At 66.7% G+C, this 2,169-nt stretch overlaps 1 protein-coding gene across 1 annotated transcript in view; it reads right to left on the reverse strand.

The window, feature by feature from the left end:
* GAREM2 (GRB2 associated regulator of MAPK1 subtype 2) overlaps window positions 1-2,163 on the reverse strand; it is a 14,216-nt gene extending 12,053 nt beyond the window's left edge. Inside the window, exon 1 of the mRNA XM_034657302.1 lies at window positions 1,962-2,163. Within this exon, the coding sequence (XP_034513193.1) occupies window positions 1,962-2,073 (112 nt within the window). The 5' untranslated portion in view covers window positions 2,074-2,163. The remainder of the gene's footprint in view (window positions 1-1,961) is intronic.
* Window positions 2,164-2,169: the final 6 nt, after the last annotated feature.

Genomic DNA, 2,169 nt, shown 5'->3' on the forward strand with positions numbered 1-2,169 from the left:
TCTAGTTCTGGGGGAAGCTGCCCTGGGGCAGAGGTACTGGGAGGGGCCTGGGCCCAGAAGGCTCCAATCCCAGCAACAGTTTCCAGGGGAGCAGGAGGGCCTGGCCCAGCTTCCAGGAGGCCCCTGGTGGAGCGGTCGGTCTCCCGGCTGCAGCTGGTGGGCAGGGAGGGGGTGGGGGCGCCTCCTTCCCAGCCCTCTCAGACACAACTTACTAAATCGCTGCTGCCCAACCAAACGGGAAGTGTTTTTCCTGATGACAGAGGGCTCCACGAAGCGTGTGCAGAGGGTGCGTTCAGCTGCTTGAGGGAGGGCCTGGCTCCCACTCTGTTGGAGGGTGTCTGAACCTTCCTCCTCAACACCCCCCCCCGGGGCAGAGAAAACTCTCCTAAGCCCCAGCCCACCCTTCCACAGCCACACGGGGCACACACCAACAGTTGAGCCAACACAGCCACCCAGCCCAGTGACAGGAACTTGTCACCCCACTGATGCAACTCAGTCCCACAGCCCCACTAAGGGGCCTCTCCCAAATGCATAGGTCTAAGGACCTTGAAGACTTCAAGACACAATTTTGTTCACATAGTCACACTCATGGTGACCACAGCCAAAGCCCCCACTGTCACAGACAGCTGGGCCATCACACCAGTCGTCCCTTCTCTCATCCATTGGTTAAGTCCATAATCTTTCTTAAGCAGGATGTCTCCCTTGGAGGGGGCTGCAGCCCAGTGGTAAGACAATAAGCTATTACACCAGGCGCACAGGACTCAAGTCATCAGTGTCACGGGAGTCCAAGAGAGGCCCGCCCAGACTGGGGAGCTCAGAAAGGACCCCCCAGGAAGGAGAGATGCCAAAGAGGTTGTGTGGGAAGCGGCCAGGCAGAACCTAGGGCCAGCTTAGCCCATTCACAGGCAGACACATACAGCCTTGATGCTGACAGGACGGCCCCGGGAACACACGCTGGCGACCCAGAGCACAAGACTTCCGGCTGCTGAGCACCTCTGTCCGACGGGCCTGGGCACGGACGGCGCCACGGAGCGCGCCCGAGAAACACGCTGCCGCACGGTGCCCACTCCTCGCCGCGCCACCGCGGGCCAGAGGAGGGGCTGCGGGCCCCATGGAGAGGAGAGGAGCTTGTGGCCGCGGGCCCCATTAGCATTCAGGGAAGCGAGTGTGCCAACGCGGGCCAAACCCCTATTCTTCTCACACACAAAACCCCCGGCCTGGCTGCCAGCCCCCGCTCCCGCCCCTCCTCCAGCCGAGCAGCTCCCCTTCCTCCAAACGGTCCCCTCACTCCGTGCAGCCTCCAGGCGTCCCCTTAAGGGTCCCCATGCACAGTCCCATCGGCAGAACACCCAGGCCCCTGGGAAGTGGGACAAGATGTGGGGGAGGGCCGGGGGCTTGGGGGCACGCCCGGCGGGAGGGCCAATCATTCGGGTTTCTCCCCGAGGTGGCCTGCCCGCCTGGGGCCGCAGACTGCTCCCCAGGACGAGGAAGGAAGGTGCAAGAAGGGTCCCAAGAGGAGCCAAGCAGGGCTGGGGGGCGGCGGCGGTGGTGGGAAGACAGAGTCCGAGGCCCAAGGGATGCGGGAGGACCGAGGTGAGAGGCGGGAGACAAAGGGACTGAGGGGGCGCGGTCCGGGCGGGGGTCTGAGCGCGGCCGGGAAAGGGATGCACGACGGGGCGGGCGCGGGGCCTCCGGCACGATCTGGGTTCTAGCTGGCACAAAAAACTGTCCCGGCCCGGCCTCAGTGCCTGTCCCAGATTTCTGTCCCGGGGCCCGTGCGCCGGGCCCAGGAGGCGGCGGACCCTCAGCTCTCGCGCCACGGGTCTCCAGGGAAGGCGTAGAGGGAGCTGCGCGGGAGCCGCGCGGAACCCGCGCCGGGAGCTGGAGAGCAGGGGCCACATCCTCACGCCCCCGCCCCCGCACCTGCCCGGAAAGTCCCCGATTTCCCCGCACCCCAGTACCTGGCCCGAGGCAGGCGAGCGTGGGCAGGCGGCAGCGACTGACGATGAGGTCGAGCGGGAAGGCGCCCATGCTCCAGCGCAGGCTGGCCAGCCCGGCCGCCAGCTTCTCCATGGCATGGGCCGCCTCCCGGGGCCGCCGTCCCGAGGCCCCCGACGGCCAGTCCCGCGCGGCCCGGGCTCCCGCGCCCGCCGCCACCTCCTGGGGCCG

This window comes from Ailuropoda melanoleuca, chromosome 4 (genome assembly GCF_002007445.2).
Source record: "Ailuropoda melanoleuca isolate Jingjing chromosome 4, ASM200744v2, whole genome shotgun sequence".
Taxonomy (NCBI): domain Eukaryota; kingdom Metazoa; phylum Chordata; class Mammalia; order Carnivora; family Ursidae; genus Ailuropoda; species Ailuropoda melanoleuca.